Raw genomic sequence first — 20,759 nt, 5'->3', positions numbered from 1 at the left:
TTCTCTATTTTCACAAGAACCCTTTGAGGAAGGAAGTTGGAGTTATCCCTGCCCCATTTTATGACTGAACAAATGGGCCACGTATTGAACTGGGACTGTCTGGCTTTAAAAGCCTACCTTCCACACTTCACTAACTCTGTTTTTGCCTTCCAGCCTGAAATTAGCAGTTTGGAGGCTCATTTTAATCATTTTAAGAAAGCTTTTAATTTTGGAGAGAAGTCAAGTTACCAAAATTAAAAAGGCCTCAACTAGAATTTTTTGCAATTCCTCTGAAGTCTGCCCTGTAGCAATCCCACTTGTGTAATCAGAGTTTTGCCTACAGTACAGGGACTGATGATTAATCTGAAACCAGGAATAAGGTGTTTGTATAATATCAGAGTGTCTGGCATTTAAATTAAAATGGTTCCACTTGCTGTTACTTTCAGCTTTCCCAAGCTAAATCTGGAAAGTTCAATCCACACGTCCACGTAGAATATGAGTGGAATCTTCGACAGGAGGAGATGGATGAAAGCGATGATGATCTGGATGACAAAGTGAGTGGAAATAATGCCTCTGAATCCCTAAGCACTTCTCCCAGTCGTTCTGCACTGTGCAGATAAGATCCGTTCTTTGTGAGATTGATGGGCCTTATGACCTGAGGTAGCAGGGCCGTTTTCTTTGTTCAGTCTTTGATCCTTCTTGGGTACTGCTCAATAGCTGTATTAGGGTTCTCCAGAGAAACAGAACCAGTAGGGTGTGTGTGCGTGTGTAGAGACAGCAACAGAGAGAAATTTATTTTAAGGAATTGGCTCACGTGATCATGGGGCTAAGTCCAAAATCTACAAGGCAGGCCAGCAAGCTGGACATTCCAGTGGGAGTTGATGGTGCAGTCTTGAGTTTGGAGGCAGAATACCTTCTTCCTAGGGAGCCCTCAGTATTTTTCCTTCTTAAGCCCTTCAACTGATTGAATGAGGCCCACCCATATTACTCAAAACCTAACCTAAATGTTCATCCCATCTAAACAATTCCTTCATAGCCACATCTAGACTGGTGTTTGACCAAACACCTGTGCACCATAGCCTAGCCAAGTCGACATATAAAATTAGCCATCAGAACAGCTAATTAATAAGTAATCAGTTGTCACTGATCGAGTATTTAAAGGTGGACTAGGTGACAGTCAGCACATTGCCTATGTTACATCAGATCGTCTTTACCAAAAGGCTGCTGGGGCATTGTTATTTCCCCCATTTTACAGAAGAGAAAACTGATACACAGGCAAGGTTTGCAACTTATCCAGTCTCACAGCAAGTAGACAGTCTCGGGTTAAACCCAGTTCTGTGTGATGTGATCGTAGATGCAGTTCTTAATTACCTCTGAAGGTTCGTTTATGCATTTCTCATCAGATGTGTATCTGGTGGTTTCTCTTCCCCAGGCAGGGTGTTAGGAATAGTCAAAGCTGGTCATACAGAAGTGTCCTAAAGGCCTTCACCACTTTGAGAGGAGATAAATAACAATACAGTGAAGACAACCATTCTAGTAAGAGTTGGGGAAACTCCTGAGAAGTGTTCAGAGGGCAGAGCAACCAGCTCAGCCTTGGCAAGCAGTGAGGACCTTACCCAGGAAGTACTGTGAAAGATAGGTCTCTCAGGAGCAGGAGGAGCTGTCCAGGCAAGGAAGTAGGGAGGCGTGCATCCTTCCAGGGAGGGAGAACAGCACGTGCAAAGGCCAGGGGGTCATGAAGGGCCTGAAATTCTGAGATGTGCGAGGCACCTTCATATGGACTGGGTGGGGAGAGGCAGGAGGCTGCCCTGAAGTCTGGCGGCCCAGGGCAGGAAGGGCAGGAAGGGTGCTGTGGGCCAATGTCAGCCTTTGGGCTCTCACCCAGGCAGTCACAGGCCAACAGAGATTTATTGTCAGAGAGAGGGTTTCCTACCAGCTTGGCTGTGGTGTGGAAGATGGGCTGGAATTGAAAGAAACTGGAGTCAGGGGCTTGTTTAGAAGGCCAGTGCATCCATGGGAGCTGGGGAGTGCCTGCACGAGGGACAGGTCTGGGGACATTTCTGAGCTCTCCACGCAGGACCTGATGGCCCCTCAGTGCCACTGAAGGTTCTAACTTGGGAAGTTGTGTGAGTGCTGATGCTCTCACCAGGAGTGCAGCCACCAGGGACCTGTCATAGGTGGGTGAAAGTGTCCAGAATCTAAGAGGTTGAGAATGGGTCCCCAGGTCTGGGTCATCCACATTAAGTGGCAGTCCCAGCCACAGGTGTGGGTAAGATTCCTTCCTAAGAGGATGTCAAATGAGGAGAGAGGTGAGGATGGAGAACTTAATATAGATTACAAATAGGTGGAAATGCGGTTCAGATGTTGGTGAACGTGCCCTGCGCCAGGGAGATACTTGTTCATTAAAGGCTGAATCTGTGACCGTATACTTCTGCTACTGTGATCCCTCACCAGCTTGTCCCTAGTGTGACCCTGGTAATGATGACATGAGAATCAGAAGGGCACTAGCTAGATATTTCCTTCGTACTGGGTCATGGCTGTTGGGCTGTTGTGTGGCTGACCTCAGAAAGTGCAGAGAGCCACAGGAACCCAGATTCCCAGCCAAGCCCGCCCTGCAGACGTCCCCCGGTCACCGTCGATTATAATCTTACCTGCCGCACTGTTATTTCATTTGCCAGCCGAGCCCCATCAAGAAAGAGCGCTCACCCAGACCGCAGAGCTTCTGCCACTCCTCCAGCATCTCCCCCCAGGACAAGCTCTCGCTGCCGGGATTCAGCACCCCGCGGGACAAGCAGCGGCTCTCCTACGGCGCCTTCACCAACCAGATCTTCGTCTCCACAAGCACAGACTCGCCTACGTCACCAACCGCGGAGGCGCCCCCACTGCCTCCTAGAAACACCGTGAAAGGTACGAGCTTCAAGGAGGGCTTCTTGACTGCATCCTCAGAGCCGGGAGTCAGCCCAGCTTTGAGGAGAAAACTGAGAGTTGCATTTGAGTGGCAGAGTCTGGGACGTGATGTCAGGGGCAGCTTGAAGTAGGGACGTTGCCATTTGCCAAGTAACAGCTGAGAAGTAGTGTTACAGGCACTGCTCGTACCCTGTCCCGTGAACCTCGCAACCGTCCTGTGAGGTGTGTGCGCTCGTGCCCATTGTACAGATGAGGAGGTGGGGATGGGGTGACTTGTCCAAGATCATGCAGCCAGTCGGTGGGAGAGTTGAGGTTCAGTCCAAGGTCCATGTGGCTCCAAGACCAGTGTTCTTTCCTGTGTAATATGGGGTGGAATTTCAGTTTCTCTTTGAGAAGTTTCTTTCCTCTGCACTAAAATGCCTCTCTTGAAGCTGTGAGAAGTAACAGTGATGGTTAATAGTCAGGAATCTTTTGCTGTATGAGAGGCCCTGAGCCCAGCACTTCTCTCTATGCTCACCAGGCGAGGTGCGTGGTGGAGCCGCTGGCATCATGCAAACGGGGGGCCTGCAAGGTTCAGAGATGCTGAGTGATTGGCCTGAGGTTCTCGGGTATTTGGGATTCTCACTCGGCGCCCACGTGACCTGAGCCCACACTCCTGTGCTCTCTGACGAGGAGTGTTTCTGCACCAGATACCACCCGGGGAAGAATCTTCCCAGGGAGGGTTACTGTGTCGTGCGTTGTCAAACGTCCCCACGGGGCTCACACCAGGGGTGATGATTCACCACGTTACACCGTAGCCATGAAGAGCCTGTCCTGTCCCCCGAATCCGCAGAGAGTGCGTGTGTTCCCATCTGCGTGGGGACAAGTCGAGACACAGAAGTGACAACGTGAAAGGGTCACCCCACCCGGGGGGACTCGAGAGGTACCCAGAGCTGCAGCTTCAGGTCTGGTCTCGGCTGCTAAACCCAAATGCAGGGTTCTCCCTCGTGCCGGGGTCGTGCTAACGCAGGTTTGCGGGCCCCCGGGGCACAATGCCGTGCCTATTTCAGGCACACTGGGGCTATTTTCTGGGAAATGTGAGCTTTATTCAAAACACTGTTTTTTCAGAGCTTATTCTCCATTGAAATGGTGTTATAAATGGGAGCTGTGTTCTGAGAGAGACCCCAAATGGCCCCATAGATTATCAAATACTGGAGAAAGTTAAAACAAGGCTTGGGCGTGAACGGTGCTCATCAGCGATAACCGGTGACCGGAACAGCAACAGCATGCGGAAGCCAAGGGTTTCACCCGCCAGGCTGTTCTTACCCTTCCGCACAGTATGTTAGAACGGGCCTGAGTGCAGCACTAGCATGTCGAGGTGCAGCTCTGCGCTGTAAGAGGACTGTGTTGCTGCTCACCTCTGAGTAATGACACCCCCCATCAGGGTAGCCACCTGCTTGGAGCAGAGCGTCCCTTTCTGCACATAAAGAGGACCGTGGGAAACCGCGAAACCGAATAAAATGATCACGGAGTTACCCTGAAAGGGTTCTTACCCCCTCATTGTGGTTACCAAGAAAGTGGTGATGAACTCTCCAGGCAGGCAAGGCCTGGGTCTGTTCGGAAAGCCTCCAGGTAGTGGAGAATCTTGGAAAAGGAGACAGGAGAGAATGACACCAGAGTCCTAGGGGCCAAGAGACCCCCTCACCTCCCTCCTACCCCTGTCTGTAATTTTATCTCAAGGGGACAGAGAAGCCCATAAAATGGACTGACTCAGTGCCAAGTACATCTCTCCTGCCTTGAATAAATTCTAGTTAGCTCTTTACCAAAGGCCCAGAAGACAAAGACCAAATTTATGTCGTGATCCAGCTGCTGAAACACGCGCTTAGAGACTTGGCCACAGCAACCGTGGTCAGCTAAGGATAGACTCCTAACCCCCCGCCCCCAAAATCCCACAACTGAACGTGGACGTCCTCCCCGCTGAAATCAGAGTGTTCTTCCAGGCTGCGCCTCGCAGGACATCAGATGCGGAGATTTGGCCTGAGCCAGTGAGACCCAGGGAGCACGGCCTCCCTGTGACTTTTATAAGGAACTTGAAACAGGAGATGCTTCCTGCAGCCAGCTTGCCCTCACGTTTGGAAAATGTCGGTACTGTTTGAATGGAGCGCTTAGAAGACATAGTTGAAGATGGGCTGGTGCTCTGTGCAGAGATAATTCTCCTCTGTTTCATAGCCCTTAAGTTTTCTTCGTTTCATTCTGTTGAACTGATTGAGCCATTTGCGTGGAACAAGGATGTCTTGGACCTGCCCTTTGGGTTGCTGGTTTTCCACGGAGGGAAGCAGAGGTGTCTGCTTGCTGCAGAAGTCATTTCCACTCCGTGAACTTGGGGGTTGGAAGGATGATGGCTTCCGGTGAGGCAGAAGCAGCTCATGATAAAGTTTCCACTAATAACAGAAATACAGAGGAGGGAAGCAGAAAGAATTATTCTGAATCCAGCTCAGAGATACTTTCAAAAAACTCAAGCTGCCTCATGAAAATGCAAGGAGTTTGACCTAAATTGCCATCAGTCAAAGCCCCCTGTGCGTGAGCAGGGCTCCAGTAAGAGTTGGACAACCCAGCAATTCAGAAGCCCAAACACACCAGCCTTAAGCCTCAGAAACATTTTGCTGCCTAACCCTTCAGATGGGAAGTCCGGCGAGATTCAGTCAAAGCTGTAAAGCGCAGCGCGCAGAGGTTTCTCGCTCGGGATCTTAACTCCCCACACCCACCACTTCACTGTATCTCTGTTAAGACTGATTGTTTTCCAGAATTGCAAAGATTGGTTTGTTTTTCATCTTTAAGTGAAAATCAGTTTATAGCACCTGACTTTTTTTTTAGAACTAGAAGGATATTGAAAGGTTCATGCCATCTGCCACCCATTGTGTGGCTAAGGAAACAGATCCCTGGGAAGGTTCAGGTCATGCAGTAGCTAAAGCAGGACAGAAAATTAAAGTGGGCCTTATGGCTTGTCACTAGATCTCCTAGTTTCTTCTTTCCCACGTTGAGGAAGAGGGTCCATCTCTGTCCTGTCCTCCTCACACGGTTGTCCCGGGACCCAGGGAGACAGTACATGAGGAGGATTGTGTAGAACGCAGGGCCCTTGACTCCTGGGAGGGACCCCTGCCAGGACAGTGAGGCCCTGACCCCACAGCCCTCTCCAGGGTGGGGAGGAAGGTGGGAGCACCGTGGTACCGTGTGCCGCCCCCCAGAACCGGTGCTTAAAAACAGTGTTGCTTGCTTATGGTTGGTTTGCTTGCTTACTTGCTTGATTAACTGTTTTTAAACAAATTTTAAGCTGCAGAACTGCAGTTTTCTCCCATCGTACAATTCCGCACCTTCTACCCCACTGTGACACAGACTGTACCTGGTGTGAGATTGTTCTGGAGTTTCATGAGGACAGGAAGCTTTCGGCTCAGCACCTGGCATCTAGTCAGTGTCCCAAAGAGGAAGGGAGGACACGGCTGCTGGCTTTACAGCCACTGCACCTCCTCACCTTTAAAAAGGAGTCCCTTTGGGAATAGGAGCCCAGGTGAGGCCACCCACGTCGGGTAAATTAGCAGGTGCTCTGAATGGTGAATCCTGGTGTGACGTGGCACCTGTAACTCAAAGGGTTCGTCAAGTCACTGAACGATGAATCTGGTCCCAAGTAGCTTACTTAACTTACTTAAAAGAACTAAGTCTTCATGTTTTTAGAAACACAAAGTGATAAGCTAACTTTAATTCATTCCCATCTCATGAAATCAGCCCCCTAGACTCGGCACTAGGTGGCCCCGCTGCATATCCTGTGAGTACGTGTGTTAATTCTGCAGTCTACGCACGTTTTCTGTCACGTGGACTTCCTGTTTCACACCGACTCCAGCCTTGGTCTGATAAACTGGCAGGTGACCTGCGCAGAAGCCGTGCAGGGCTGGCACACGGGGGGCTCAGTGGGTGCTTGTCCCAGAGAAAGCTGAACTTTGCTGCCCTTGCTGTCAGGTTAGGTGAAGAAACTAAGCACCCTCATTAGTCCAGGAATATACAGTAACATGCTGTATATACAGGGCAGATCTGCCTGTGAAGCAGACCGTGGCTGCTGGGCAGCCGTGAGCCCCTGTGGATTCAGACCCCGCTTTCTCGCCTTCTCGCCCTTGCCCCACCCCGGAGACGGGTTCCTCGCCTCTGAGTGCTCATCCTGTCCCTGTCCTGCTCTCGTTTTCACATTTACTAATCTTGCTGGTCAGGGTCTTCATCTGAAAAACAAGGATTGGGTGTGTGTCTGTCTGGGTCCTTGCTCAGAACATGGAACGGTGTCTGTACAGTGACAGGCACGGTGTGAGCGTTCTGTCCGCGGGAGCCTGTTCGGTGCTGCTGGATGTGTTCAGCTCAGCAGTGTGCTGGGCCCAGGGGAGGGAGAGAGGGGAGGGGAGGGAGCTCCTGGGGAGAGAATGCGGTGACCTGTGCCGTCGGGGGCAGCACTGGTGCCGGTCCAAAAGGAAATCGTTCCACTGTCTCCCGGGAGGGAGTGCTCCTCCAGTACAGGGCCACGAATGCGCTGTCCCCGCATGCCCGGCACAGAGGGGACGTGCTCTGTCAGTGCTTGTTGAGTGAATAAACAACGGCAGAATTGGTGAAAGCATGTCCCAGAAATGTGTGTCCAGAGCAAGGAAGGGACGCTCATGAAACTAACCCAGGTGTCCTGGGGTATGGGGGTTCACTTCCTGAAAATCCTCCTGCACAACGTTCATGCCCACACTCTGTGGAAGCAAGTCCACCATTTCTCTGACCTCATCTGAGGTCTGTGGCAGTTGTTGGAGAGGGCAGAAGGGGCGGCCAGGGAGAAGGCCTGGGGACACGAAGGCGGCAAGGACGCTGCCAAGGGCGTGGCTGGATGAATCAGGCTTGCCTGGGAGAGATTTTCCTGTGAGACGTTCCTCGTGTATCGATGACGCTAGAGTTTCCTGGGGTTTTTTAATCTCATGGGAAGGCGACCATTTGAGTGGATCCATTTGAAAGCTTCCCGTGGACTGTTGTCCTTCATTCATGTGAGATTTTCTTCCTTTTTTTTTTTGGCCTATTTTTGTCAGTCTCTCTCAGTCCTTTTTAAGCATTACATGTCTGTCACCTTGCTGGCCAAGAGCATGTCTGTGACCCTTGCCTCCAGCGGTGGCCTCGGGCACAGGCTCACCGGCCAGGTCTCCTGACTGCCGGGGGTGGCGGGAGGCTGAGGAAGTGCTGGGTGCACGTGTGAGCGAGAGAGCCAGCCCTAAGCCCCTAGGTCGCACTTGCTCTTAGCGATCAGTGTCCTGGAAGGAGCTTGAAGGGCATGTGAAGAGCTAACATGTGTTCCTTGTGACGTTCCGTGTGACTCACTGTGTCACACTGCCGGCCCTGCCACCCACCTACCAAGGTGTCCCCCACGCTCCAGCCCGCATCGCGGGGCCTCTCTCACCCCATCCAAGCCTGGAGATAGTAATAGCTCCTCCACACACAGCTCTTCTCTAGACAAATATATTGCTTCCTTATCCACTTTTAAAGCGACAAACTTTCCACCCTGATAAGCTCTGTTCTATGAAAACCGTTAGAAAATGGTAAATTTTTCACTTGTGTTGTCCGCAGTGGTATACATAAGTGTGTCATTAACACTGATGAATGTCGTGTTAGAATATGTGTATTGGACTTCTACAGACAATTTTTTCCCAAAACTGTCAGGATAATTTTTAAAGCCATCTTCCTGGTCTTGTTTTTCCTTTGAAATTTCAGAGGTACATTTTTATTTGGTCTCCCAGCATGGAGGACCTGTGGGTTTTCTGTTTTACTGAAAATCAAAAGTATAAGGACATTGAACAAGAATCCTGCTGACTTGCACGGTGATTTATTTCCATAGACTCGCCTGGTGTGCCCGGAACATGCCAGGCACTGAGAGAGAGAGAGAGAGTGTGTGTGGCTCTTGCTCTGAGGAGGCTCCCAGGCGGGGAAAGAGGAGGCAGGTGGCTCTCATGCAGGACAGAGAATGGATGCTGTTAACCTTGCGACATCAGAGATAGAAGCCGTTGCTCCAGGGCAGAGGGGTGGGTGAGAGGAGGCCTCTGGGTGAGGTGACATTGGAGCTGACCCCTGACAGATGCAGAGGTGAGGAGGGAACACGGTGAGCACGGTGGCTTCTGAGATGCCTGGGGTCGGCACGCGCAGGGGCTTCCCGAGCTCCGGCCCCGTGCGGGGCGCACTTCTGAGCTGTAGGCCTCCGGTGGGGGCTCCCCGAGCTGATGACGGTGAGGTGCTCATGGCAGCCCAGCTCAGGGGCGTTCAGCGGGGCCACTAGAGCTGAAGGCACAGCAGAGTGTCCAGCTGAGCGCCCAGCAGGCTGTGGGGTACAGGACAGCAGCCCAGGCAGGTGGACCCCAGTCAGGGCTGCGCTGCACTCTGCCTTCTCGGGGAGGACCTTGTCATAATTTACCCTCAGAACTCCTTGGAAGCCTAGACCCATTTTTTTAAGAAAAATCGCTGGAAGATAGTTTGACATAATAGCCAGTATTAGTGGCAGATGAGGTTTGGGGAGTTTTCTGCTTACTCCCACGGGCCCTGGCGGAGTTCACAGGAGAAAACGGGCTGTCAGAGCACCCCCCTCCACACACACACACACGCCGTTCACATTGCCTCCCCCGTCTTTTGAGTTTGTTTGATGCTGTACTTGTTTTAGTTTAGCTTTCTCTGACCTGCCAGGATTGCTGCTTTCCTGACAGGGCCAATACTCAAGTCATTTTGCATGTAACATGCTTAGAGACTAGTTACTCATTTTGGAAGTCTTTGAGCTCTTCACAAGTTAAAAAGTTTTGCTTGCTTTTCTGGGGTCTGGTACAAAGTTTTTTACACCCTTTTTTAGCTCATGCCCTAGCAGCCAGGAAGATTTGGTGGCATCTTCCTTTCTGTCGCTTCTATTACAAAACAGTCGTGGGTCTGTGTGTGTGTTTTCTGTGAAGTTAGATCACAGTATTGAATATTCCCTTTCGAACTTCATTCACACCATCCCTCCCTGGTTCTCCTCTCTCCCTGGTTTTTGATCCTTAAGGATCACTAGCCTTAAAACAAAAGAAGTAGCAGTTTATTCATCCATCTGTTTGATACTTTGTTACTAAATTCAGCTCACCATACACCAGGCCAGAGGAAAGCCTGGCCCTAATAGAGCCTGCAGCCTGGTGGGGGAGAGAGGCAGTAAACAAGTAAGCAAAGATAAGTAATTACAGATTGTAGTAGCTGATATGAAGAAAGTAAGACCAGGCTGTGAGGACATGTGATGAAGAGAATCCCTGCATTCTTGAAATAATGACTCAGGAGGCTTGATTTTGCCTGGTTTGTGGTTACAGGACAACCTTGGTCTGATTGCTCCTAAAGACAACTTTGCCCAGAGACACAGCTCCATTGGCTGGTTGTGTTTCCGGGCAGGATTTGGAACTGATTGAACGGCCTTTCAGATGCACTGCGTCAGAAAGTCCCTAGATGGCGATGGAGAACCCCATCATTGCTGGAGAACCTCAGCACTGTCCATTATCTATTCTCCGTTTATTTCCAGGAGGAAAGTCGCACTTCCTAGTACTGAGTGTTGTTGCTGATTCCCTCGGGTGCTGAGCACAGGAAATGCTGGCCCTGACCCCACCCCCACCCGGAGACCCACGTCGTGGTCCAGCTCTGCCCCACACGGCTGTGTATTCTTGATCGTGCTCTGCCCGGCTTTCCTGGGTGCAGGATGGAGCCAGTAACACCTGGCCCACATGCCGCACGGGGTTGCTATGAAAGTCAAGGGGAATAGCACGTAGGCACACATTTTGAAAACTGGAAAGCATGAGACGAATGCAAGACTTTATCGTTACAGCAGTAAAGTAATTTCTGAAACAGCACTGATGTGGGGTAACAGTAAGACTGCCATCATGTATCCTGTCGGTGGGATTGAGAATAAATGACACAGCCAGGGCCATTCCATCCTAAAGCAGATGGTCATTTTGCTGAGATGAACAGTATTTATTTCCAAGACAGGACTATCTTTGAGAAACAAGGATTTAAGTCAGTGTTGGTAGTGACCAGTAACTGGTTATGGGAAATAGCAAAGCTAACTTTCCCAAGGACGGAGGCCAGCAGTCGGTGAGCTTTTCTTTTAATGTACAGAAGGTAAAAAGCTCTTTTGGAGCCTTTGCGGATTACCAGGTACCTACTATCCTGTGTTAAACATTTGGTGGGGCAGTGTTCTGAGCTTTTTTTGGTTTCTTTCCTTTTTCTTTCTCTCGCGATGTTTGCAGAGGCAGTTGTCCGTGAACATAGTTAGACCACGTACCTGGTTATAATCATAAGGGGAGATTCGTCAGAGTGCCCAGCATATCGTGCCTAGCGCACACCAGCCACTTCAGTGTCACTTTGAAGAAACAAAATCAACAGCATGTATACTGTGCACTCCCATAAAGCTCTTAAAAACAAACCTTGCTTTTTATTCTCAAAATATTAGTTCAAAAAGTGAACTTTTGCAGGAACGGGATGTGTGTGGTATTGATGTCATTACTGCCATTCTGTCTTTGTCTGGAGGAAGTTGAGGCTTTTTGAAAAATCTATAGAAATCAGTGTCTAACTTAAATAACTTGTTCAGGCTTCCTATATTATAGTAGGTGGTTTATGATTTCTAGAACAATTCAGAATTGGAAGAAAAAAGGGGTTTTGGACTTCCTTCTTTCCAAGCAACCCTTTATATTAGAGCCCTCATTATTTACAAAAGTCATTAAAAAAAACTTCAGGCAGAGTTTGCCGACTAAAAGGAAAAGTTGTAGCGGAGAGAAAAACCCTGTTCTGTGAATTCTGTCGTGTTTCCAGCTGAGGCCCACTGGCAGTTTAGAGCGGCCCCTGCTCTTTCTCCAGTGGTTTTGCTGGCAGTGCTGCGTCCCTTCTTTCTCAGTAGGTTTTGCAGTGGCTCCAGCGACTTACTGCTTTCAAATGTGTGTGTTTTGTTTTTCCCATTGTACCTAAATGATGACGAAGCTTTCTGTGTTGACCAGCATTTTGTTCCTTGAAGGCCCACACTCTCCTTCTTAGTTTATTTTTACCAGCAGTTTTTTTTTTTTAAAGCCCTGTTAGTGAGTTACTGGGCTGATGGACTTGGCCGTCCCCAGCCTCGTGCTTCTGTCCCTGTGTGTCACACATGCCACACCGGATGCGTGGAAGTAACTGCATACGGGCTGTTCTGTCTGTGCAACTGGGATTAACCTTCCTGCCCCATTCGATTCCTTTCCAGGTCCAACGGGCCCACCTTCAACACTCCCTCTAAGCACCCAGACCTCTAGTGGCAGCTCCACCCTGTCCAAGAAGAGGCCTCCTCCCCCACCACCCGGACACAAGAGAACCCTATCCGACCCTCCCAGCCCACTACCTCACGGGCCCCCAAACAAAGGCGCAGTTCCTTGGGGTAAGTCAGCCTCCAGCTCAGGGGGCAGGGGACACTCGGCCTACGCAGCAGACGGGCCAGACCGCACGCACGCTGGGCGGGGCCTGGAGACGTATGGTTGTACAGCCTCTCAAGGCCGAGGAACGTTGTGGAAAGTACTTAACCACCATCTAAAACCTATCAGCGTGATAAGGTGCTGAGCAATTTTGTGCACCAGACACCGTACTGATAAGCCTTCCACAAAATCATCCCATCCCAGAAGCAACTCTGAGAGGGAGAGGTTATCAGCCACATTTACAAAGGAGGAAACAGAGGCTCAGAAAAGCACAGTGATCCTCCTCACAGCAGCCAGAGCGGTTTTCTCCAACCCCGAATCAGATCGCTGTCCCCCATCACCCTGTGCTTGAGGTCAGCATGAGCTCCTCACCCCAGGACCCCCAGGACCTGGAGGGCCCTGCATGGTTTCCCAGCCCCATCCTCCACTCAGCCTCGCTGGCCTCTTCCACCCCCGGGTCCACCGGGCCCTCTCCTGGGCCCGTCCCCTCCCGGCAGCTCTGGCATGCGCTTGCAAGGCTGGCCCCTTTCCGTCCTCCTCAGCCTGCATGTCTGTCTCCCTGGCTGTCCTCACTGAGGGACCTTGTCCCCACTGTTTCCTCCCAGGCCCCGTATCACAGCTGGCAAGTATCTTACTTGTGTTTGGTTGTCTGGTCTCCAGAATGTCAGCTCCCTGAGAGCAGGAACCTTGTCTGTCTTGTTCTGTTCTGTGTTCACTGAGCCTAGAATCGAGCCCGGTATGCAGTAGGTGCTCAGCAGTTAGTTGAGGATAAACAAACCTACCCTGAGTCAATCAGTACTTGTACCATTTCCATGACACTGACTGCAGATAACAAATTTCCATCCACGAGGAACTCAGTTTCCATCTCTGTCTACCGCTTCAGTTCACCAGAACTCTCCACCAGCCGGCCCGCAATTTCCGGCAAGAGCCGGCCCCCCGCCCCCCCACCCCCGAGCCTGCGGGGCCCTGGCTCTGCTGGTTTGCACATCTCCCTCCTCCTTCCAGTGAGGCGCATTGTGGTCTTTTTGTTTTTTAATTGTAACTGATAGATAACCCAGCTTTTAAAGGCCTCATCAAAAAGCCCATATTGGGTGTTCTGAATTTGGGGAGCTTTTAGAAAAAGCCCATTGGCAGGTCAGCACACCCGTGTGTCACGTGCCCCGAGTGCGCGTGTCCATGCTCGGCCCCTCACCCAGCTCGCCTGTGCCCATGGTTTGGGCTTCTCGCCCCGTGTGCTCCAGGAGCTCGTGCTTCAGGAAGCGCTCTTTCCTGACATGTGACCTGGATACTGTGGAAATGCTGAACTGCCGTGTCCGGCTGCGTGGGGAGGCTTCCAGGGGAAGGGGACACTTGCAGCAGGTGTCGACAGTTCAGTTCCTGGTGAGACAAGGCGGGGGAAGAGCCACGGAGGGTGCAGCTCAGGCCCGCATCCGTCCCACCAGGCCCTTTCCGCCGCCAGAGGCCCCCCCTCCAGGCCCTTCAGGAGTCCCCGGGGTCGTCCAGACAGATTTTGCCCCCAAATAGCATTCCACCGAAGGTCACAAATTTCCTGCAGATTTTCATACCACAAACCACAGATTACCCTTCTTTCAAGTGTCACTAACTTGTGCTTACTTGGTCTTTATTTCTGCGTAAAGTTTACGGTGCCTCATAGACTCCATTGTCTACAGTTAAATTTACCAAATCTTTGCTTTCTGGCTTAGGAATCGTCACTTTTTTAGGTTTCCTTCATGTAGCTAAGCCGCAGGACTGGCAGCTGGCGTCTGTTTTGTTTTGGGTGGTTTTTGTTGGGACAAGGGGCATTTTTCACTAAGAAAGCAAAGTCACCCTTGTATGAGAGTGAGTTGGTGCCTCCATACGGTGAGCCAGGAGCGGTCAGGCTTTGGAGGGGGTGGGCCCTGAGCAGTTCCTCTCACTGGCCACAGCCTCCCGCCTACCATCAGCCTCGAGGGGCAGAAACCAAAATCTGTCCTCACAGAAGTGCCGATTGTCCACGTCACAGACTGGTGGTCACTCACGAGCAACCCCAGAGGGTAATCTTGTGACCATCAGGTCCATCCTTTCTGAGTTGGTGTGTGTGCACATAGGTGACATGTTCCTAAAGGCATCTCCTGATGCAGGTCAGTAACAGGCCTCTCACCAGGCAGGCGACAGTGGCTCTGATCCCAGCCTTCGTGCTTTATGTTGTGTGATCACTGCTGGGTTTTATCCCTGCCTGACTCCCACTGACACTGGTCTGGAAGCCTAAAGGCAGGGGCCAGACTGTTATTAATAAAGTACAGGGGATATGGGATTCCGAGGCAGCATTGTATGGTGCCTGCAGGTTCCCTCTGTGAACCTGCGCTCTTCCCTAAACCTCCTGACTCTTCCCAGCCCTTGATATGAGGGCCTTTGGACCGTCCGACATCAGGACCAGGGCTAGGGGGTCAAACACCAGAGATGAGGAGGTGGTGTAACACACACACTGAGCTCTCCCCAGGCCTCACCTACCCGCCCTGACACAGCACATGCCCACCGTGCTGAGGTACACCAAGTTCCCGAACTGCATTCCCTCCTCTAAGATCTGAGCCTCTGCTCGTCCACTCACTGGTATGAATGAATGCACAGTCATCCTTCAAGGTCTGCTCTCTGGGGACCTGCTTCAAAGAACGTCCCCAGTCGTGTTGTCACCCCCAGGCCTACTCTCCATTCCTTCTGGCGAGGGGATTGTCACACAACGACTCTGGTTGCTTCTCTGTCTTGCCCAGGGCAGCATGAGCTCCTTACGAGGGCACGTGCTTCTGTGTGGACGTGGTGTCATCCTGCCTGGACTCTCAGCCATCTCTGCCACGTGGTAGCCCTGTGGCTCTCAGCAGTTATTCTTGAGTAGGTCCATACCTGCGACCTCAGTTTCTCTGGCTATAAAATGGGGCTAGTTAATAGTAAAACATCTCGTTCTTAACGACAGTTCCACAGAGTAGGAAATCTCGGGCCTTGCCTTTCAGGACCCTGCGATTCAGAAAGGTTGAATCACCCGCCCAAGTTCTCACAGCGGGTGGGTGTGATCCTGCGTGGTGGGAGAGCGCAGACCCTCACCCTGTCCGTGCTCCGCTGGGTTCTGCACGTGACGGCCCAGTGATGCCCTTGGATGCTCCCCTTCTCAGCAGTTGTTTCTTTGCCCATGAATGTGGAGACGGGGAAGGTAGCCCGGCAGGTGGGCGCCCTCCGCCCGGTGCGCCTCCTTGTCTGTCTACAGCACGGAGCCCTGGTGTGCAGGGAGGGCCACCCCGCGCTCTGTCCCTGCCAGAACCCTGTGTCCGCGGCACCCAGAATGGCCTGAGCATCACATTACTGAAGTCCTGCTACCGTGATGAATTCAGCCATCTGTCTGGGGAGGCTGCGAAGCCAGGCTTTTGTTCAGAAGACAGCTAGGCCTGTGGGCAAAGTTGGGTTTTGCAGGGAGTTTTGATTTTTGAAGTGGCTTGTCATTAAACCTCACCTTCAGAGATCACACAAGTTGTTTATAACCTGCTTTCTAACAGAGCAACACATATTTTAACACAATTTAATAAGGAAATGAGGACGAAGGGAGAATAAAGGTAGCAACGTAAGATAAAGTCCAGGAGTGTGATCTGTTCACAGAATGCATAACACGAGGTCACATACGGTGGCTGGAAATAGACCCAGGATCTGACCCTGAGGTTCTCAGTGGTGAGAGCAAAGGAGAAAATGCAGCCAGTCATCCAGTTCATGGTGGCCGTAGATTAAACCTCTTTTCACACGTGACGTTCTTGTCATTCCTGTCCTAGAACCTCCATCCTGTGTCGGGGATTCAGAGAAGTGTTTGCAGTGCACATCCTGGGCCACCATCACGTGCACTGAACGAACTTTTGGGAAGCCCACGTTCTGATCCGTGTCCCACCGACTCCTGTCTAAGAGACCCTGGGGATCACTTGCAGTCCTTTGGCCGCTGGGATTTAAAGTTTTATAAGCTTCTTGTTTTCAATGTAGAGCAGATAGAGGATGAAAAACTACCCCGAATTGATTCACTGCTCATATTTCAAGGCCAGAACTTCAGGTGAAAAGGGTCAGTATTTGAAGTGCCTGATCTGAGGCGCCCGCCCCTACTTCCTGAAAGTAGTTTTGGCTTGTGGAACAGCCTTTGCTAGAGCCTTCCTACTCGTTCTTTTTCTTGGGTTTCCCGGTGTGTTTTCATGTCGGCTTCCCACCATGACCCCTGACCCCATTCCGCGTGCAGTTCCTGCCACGTGTAGATCGTTCCCCGTGTGCTAGGTGGTCTGCGCTCGTTCGTACGTTACTGTGTTTCGCTGCCGCAGCCATCCCGAGATCCAGACTGTCAGTGTCCCTGCTTTGCTGATGAGAAAGTTGAACACAGGGGTCAAGTGACTTGCATAAGCTCACAGGTCCAGTAACTTCAGAGCTGAGATTTGAACCCGTTTCTGAGTCGGAGGCTCACCCAGTTATCCATGGTTCCAGAAGACCCCAGAGTCTGTGTGCCAAGCACTGCCAGGTGGTGTCCCTCCCCCACCCCGCCCTCATTCCACACTCTGGGCCACAGCTTCTGAGCTCTGGTGAGTGACCTCGAGTCTCAGCCCCTGCTCTTTGAATTGCCTGCCTTACGTCTGTCTCCAGCGTCCCCCCACCCCAACACACCTGTATGTGTCCCAGGGTCCTCCCCGAACTGCGCAGAGGGAGGAAAAAGGACTGAGCTGCTTCTGTGCTTTTGCTCCTCCGTCCAGCACTGTTTTATTTTGGGGGATTTTTTCGAGCCCCGCTTTTCTTCCTGGGCACGGCGGTGGCCTTTGCCTGGTTCTGAGAAAGGCGAGATACCTGGCCGCGGGGCTGAGGGTGCTCTCCTGCCCCGGTGTGTGAGAGGCCGGGCTGTGGGTGCGGGAGTGGGTACCTCGGCTCTGCGGCCCTGTCTTCACTCTGCAGCCCATGGAGACCGCTCCGGGCCTGGCGCTGGGCTGGAGAGCAGGGCTGCGGAGGGGATCAGGGGAACAGGGCAGAGCCCTCGTCTGCGACATACTCACCCACTGAGTAAATAAACCATCATCGTTTCTGCTGCGTTGCATCCGAGAGCTGGGAATGACAGTTACCATTCACGTCAAGCTCCCCGTGGTCCAGCACTGCTTCCCACACGCCGTGGTTTCCCTCGTGATGCTTGCACCCATCTAGCAGAGGGGGTGCTGTTGTTCCCATTTTATAGACTAGGGGACTGAGGCTTCGTAGGAAGAACAGTGCAATCAAAATTCACGCCTGCTGGTCAGCGATACAACTGGAATTCAAAACCAGACTTGTCTGACTCTAAAATCTGCACCCTGACCATCCTCTGTGATCAGTGGTTGTAGGCTCGCAAGGGGGAGGGAGTGACCGAGTCTGGCTAGGGAAGAATTCTCAAAAAGTGACTTCAGAGGTGCTCTTTGAAGGTTGCAAAGACATTAACCACAGTGGGAGGGATAGGTGTTCCTGGGAGAAGGAACAGAGTGGGCAAGGTTATGGAGGCATGAAAACACACGGTGTCTTTGGAGAACAGCCAGAGGAGAGGGTTAAATGAGGACGCACGACACTTGGGCAGTGAGTGTCAGCTCACCTGTGTGACAGCAGAGTGTGGACTTTTGTAGCCCTGTTGGTTTTGCTTTCAGTCTCAAGCATAGTAGGGTTAAGAATCACTGGTTTGGGGTGTTTTCTGCCTGGAAAGGGAATTAGCAGAAGCAACACTTTACTCCCCTAACAGAGACATTTCTTTGTCATTCTGGTTGTTATGGCCCATTTAAGTCTGAAAGTATGGGATTTGATATCCAGCCCTGAAGACTCATGTTGGGATCTGTGTAGAAAAGAGATGCCTGCCTTAAAGGGGGATGTCGTGAGAGGCTACCAGAGACGTCCTTCGGTATTAAGTCACAGACTCTGGAAATCTGCTGATGGCTAGGAGGAGAGTCTTATCAAAATAAAGCTAAATGTGAACGTCTTCGGCCCTAGTAAAGCCAGTTGAGCTTGTTTCTTCTTGTCTCAATGTCCTCGAGTTAGCAGACGTTCTGTCCCAGAGTCCCATCTTAGCACCCTGCCAGCTTCTCCCTGTCCAGTAGGTTAGTGGGACTGGGGTGGGAGGGGAGAGTGTGGTCATTTAGCGCAGACCCTGGAGGCGGGCTGCCTGGCCTTCTATCCCAGCTCTGACCCTTGCCACCTGCTTGACCTTGGGCTTGGCTTTACTTCTTTGTTTCTTATATAAACTGGAAGGCAGTCATACTATGTATCTCACAGACGTTAATGACCATGAGGTACTTAGCACAGTACTTCACTCACAGTAAGTCCTCAATACACAATAGTTGCTGTTGTTAATGTTGTTGGGGGTTCACGATGGGTTAATGAAAAGCGCATGCGCTTGTGTACAGGGCTTCTAGGTACATCGTGCAGCCGTGTGACCTGCAGCCATTGGTCTACATGACCTCACCTCCCCATCTTTCAAATGAGGAGGGGACAGGTTCCCCCTGCTGTGTCGGGGCGCCTGTGGGTGCAGTGGGCGTTGATCCAGGTCCTTGCTTGGCCCCGCCTCTTCACCCTCCCCTCAGCCAGCCCATCAGTGGCCCCCACCCCCGGGAGGTACTGCTGGCATCCAGGAAGGGGAGGGGGCCTCTGCCAGAGGAGGAGCACTTGGAGTGTCCAGGGCAGTCTCTGGGAGCGCGGGCGGGAGAAGAGAGTGGCACCCCAGCGACAGCACTGCCCTGCGGGTTCCCGGGCTGCCTGGCGCTTAAGCTCCTCCAGTGTGGACTGAGAGGAAGAGCCCCCTTTGATTCTGTCCAGTCTCCCTGCCTCTCCTGGACAAGTGCACGGATCTGGCCTTGCTGCTCCCCTGCTGGAAAGTGCTTCAGGGTCCAGGGCCCCCCAGAGACCACGTTTCCTGCCCCTCTGACCCAGGAGCTTTAGACACTGCTTCCTCCTCGTTTTCACAGCACCCGGCCCAGTTCAACACCTGTCTCCCTCCTCGTGACCAGTACAGCTCGTGCGTGTGCCCCTCGCAGGCCAAATCACAAACTCTGCACAGCAGCAGTGTTTTATTTGCTTCCGTGCCTCCTGCTCCACTGTTGTGCCTTGCACGTAGTAGCTGATTAATAAACGTTCATGTCTGAATGAAAGATGAGTAAGTGCTGAGGGCCTTGCCAGCAGATGGCCAGCTGCCATCACCCTGCTGAGTACTGGTGTCCACACGCGCGTGCATGCACACGCGCACACCCCCTGTGGGTTGTGTGCTTCTTCTGAGTCTGGTTCCTTGGTTCCCGGTGACGGTCCTCCGGCATGGGACCCTTGGGTGAACTTGGAATCTTGCTCTTCTCCCCACCCCCCCGACCTGTGACCTTGGAGGCCTTCCAGGGAGCAGGCCACCCATCATTTTAACATTTAATAGCAGCAAAAGCATCGTCAAGGCCCAAGCCAGGGCTTCGTTTTGCTTTGTTGTAATGTCAGAAATGCACAGTGCTCCAGCGCGAGTCTTCTCAATTCCTTTCTGGAATCCGAAGGTTCTGCCTAACCTTGTGTCCCCACATTCCGGTTCCTGTCTGAAAATGCAGCTTTTCACGTTTGACTTTTCCCCCTAGGTAACGACGTGGGTCCATCGTCATCCAGTAAGACCGCAAACAAGTTTGAGGGCCTGTCCCAGCAGTCGAGGTGAGCTATCTCTGGCGTCCTCTCCCGGGGGGCTTGCAGTGGCCGGGGACAGAGTTACAGAAACGGGTTTGTGTAGCCGTCTGCTCCGGGCCACTGTGATTGTGACGAGAACTGAGTGTGGCCCCATTTGCACTGCCCCATCCCAGGCAGTCCCTGCAGCCGGGCAGGGTCTGCAGACTGCACTTCTGATGAGCACCACCATCCTCCATCCAGGTTCCGGGGGAACAGACCTCACTTCCATGTGGGTCACAGAGTTCGCCAGAATGAGTTTTTATTGTTCATTTTTCAATTAAGTCATGTTGTTCTGTTACTTTCTCTCTTGACTCCATCCTGCAGACTTGGGAATAAAAAGATAATCCTCAGGGAAACCCAATTGCCTTGAGATTTTCAAACATAAAAATATGATTCTTTTCACGGTCCCTATTTGTAAGGTTTTTCAGGCTAGGCTAAAAGGGTGGGGAGCAAGGGGTGTCCTTTTCCTCCCTCCCCTCACTGAAGTGAGATGCTTTGGAAGATCTTCTGTGGGCATCGTATTAAGTCCCATCGCAGAGGGTTTTCTCCAGAGGTGGATCCAGATGAGGACACAGGAGCCACTTCCCGACCCACAAGCTCAGGGGGCGGAGTCAGCTGGCGCGTGGGGTTTGTTTTCCAGAGTTTATCAAAGCCAAAAACAACATCCTCGTTTCTTTCAATGCCGCCGTCTTATTTAGTCTTTACGACCCTGCGAGGGAGCCCAATCAC

The 20,759-nt window shown here is 51.8% G+C and overlaps 1 protein-coding gene across 7 annotated transcripts in view; it reads left to right on the top strand.

Annotated features, from left to right (window-relative positions):
• Window positions 1–20,759, top strand: part of ASAP1 (ArfGAP with SH3 domain, ankyrin repeat and PH domain 1) — a 312,023-nt gene that overhangs the window by 278,057 nt on the left and 13,207 nt on the right. For 5 of the 7 annotated variants that reach the window (XM_074353075.1, XM_074353077.1, XM_074353076.1 and 2 more), the window contains 4 exons: window positions 426–533; window positions 2,658–2,886; window positions 12,149–12,319; window positions 19,949–20,018. In XM_074353075.1, coding sequence (XP_074209176.1) covers window positions 426–533; window positions 2,658–2,886; window positions 12,149–12,319; window positions 19,949–20,018 — 578 coding nt within the window. The remainder of the gene's footprint in view (window positions 1–425; window positions 534–2,657; window positions 2,887–12,148; window positions 12,320–19,948; window positions 20,019–20,759) is intronic. The other 2 variants (XM_074353079.1, XM_074353081.1) reach the window with 1 other exon arrangement.

The sequence above is a fragment of the Camelus bactrianus genome, chromosome 25 (genome assembly GCF_048773025.1).
Source record: "Camelus bactrianus isolate YW-2024 breed Bactrian camel chromosome 25, ASM4877302v1, whole genome shotgun sequence".
NCBI lineage: Eukaryota > Metazoa > Chordata > Mammalia > Artiodactyla > Camelidae > Camelus > Camelus bactrianus.
This window is presented reverse-complemented; position numbering and strand designations above follow the sequence as displayed.